At 44.1% G+C, this 1,495-nt stretch overlaps 1 protein-coding gene across 1 annotated transcript; it reads right to left on the bottom strand.

Annotated features, from left to right (window-relative positions):
- Window positions 1–429: 429 nt before the first annotated feature.
- On the bottom strand, window positions 430–765 carry LOC308423433 (V-type proton ATPase subunit G 1-like; the record flags this gene model as incomplete). The annotated part of the gene is made up of 1 exon (XM_080920124.1): window positions 430–765. One exon carries the CDS (start codon window positions 763–765, stop codon window positions 430–432), a length of 336 nt encoding a protein of 111 aa, XP_080776250.1.
- Between the last annotated feature and the right edge of the window lie 730 nt (window positions 766–1,495).

The following is a 1,495-nucleotide window of genomic DNA, read 5'->3' as shown; positions in this document are numbered from 1 at the left end:
GATCCAGGATAAAGCACCGGGAGGCTGGCTGCTTTTGCATAGGAGTTACAAATAGCTACTTAACTACTTTTTCTTAGATAACGCCCCTGACCTTTAAGAAAGTAGAAGGGAACAATTTACTCCTTTTCTTTCTTCAAAGATTTTTTTTTTCTACTAGACTAATAAAAGAAAAGCTACCATTGATACCCGTGACTTGCCTGGATACACAGGAAAACAGGTGACATATACTCCTTAAAGACACACAAGGTAAGAAGATGAAACTTCAGGTATATAATATGTCTGTACAAAAAGCTAGAATTGATGCTCTCAAAAAGTGAAGGGTCCCACAACAGCATAGAGAAATAATTTAATGCCTTCCAGTACAGACTCGAGTTCTGTGGAGGTTTCCTATTCTATGGGGGCAGATCCCATTCACCCCAGAGCAGGCTCCTATCTGTCTATGTAGTAGTTCTCATGGGTTTCAGGCCGAATGTCACACACAAAGGCCAAGAGGTTATCCAGGACCTCATCCCTGTTCTGCTCAAAGTACTTCTGGAGGGTGGTCATCTTCCCTGTCTCCTTTTCCATCTCACTGCTACAAGTGCCAGGGGACCGCAGTGCCACAGCTTCATTGGCCTTGAATTCCTTCTCCCTCTGCAGGCGGCACTGTTCAATCTCAGCCTGGGCTCCGTTGGCCTGCTTCAGCCTCCTGTTCTTTCGCTTGCGGGCCTCGGACACCTTCTCGGCCTTCAGTAGCTGCCGGATGCCCTGTGACTGACTCACCATTGCTGCGGGGACTTTCGGACAAGGTCCTAGGTCAACGACTCAAACACTCACAGACGCCCCTCCGGAGTTTTGGTTTGTCTGGGGGAAAAAAAGCGAGACATATTGTGCAAATGTGATTTCAGTTCCATCACAGGTATGGGATATGGGACTGACTGCAGCTGCCTATGATTTGCCTTGTGCTCTAGTTCGGGTGTGATTTTGCCAGCTGCAGATAGTTTCTGCAATCGTGTGACATTTGGAGTTCTTTTCAGAGAGACGTGGTGGGTTGTTGTTTGTTGTTGGTCACGGTAGTTTAAGTAGTCCTACATAATGAAATTAGAAATCCTGATGGCAGGGCTGAAGAGATGGGTCAGCGGTTAAGAGCACTGACTGTTCTTCCAGAGGTCCTGAGTTCAGTTCCTAGTAACCACATGGTGCCTCACAACCATCGGTAATAGGGTCAGATGCCATCTTCTGGTGTGTCTGAAGATAGCTACAGTGTACTACTCACATAAATAAATAATAAATCAAGTAAATCTTTGGAAAAAAAGGATCAAGAATTGACAAATGGGACCTCATAAAATTGCAAAGCTTTTCTGTAAGGCAAAGGACACTGTCAAAAGAACAAAATGGCAACCAACAGATTAGAAAAAGATCTTTACCAATCCTCCATCTGATAGAGGACTAATATCCAATATATACAAAGAACTCGAAGAAGTTAGACTCTAGATAATCAAATTATCCTATTAAA

The sequence above is a fragment of the Micromys minutus genome, assembly GCF_963924665.1.
Source record: "Micromys minutus genome assembly, chromosome: 8".
Lineage (NCBI taxonomy): Eukaryota > Metazoa > Chordata > Mammalia > Rodentia > Muridae > Micromys > Micromys minutus.
This window is presented reverse-complemented; position numbering and strand designations above follow the sequence as displayed.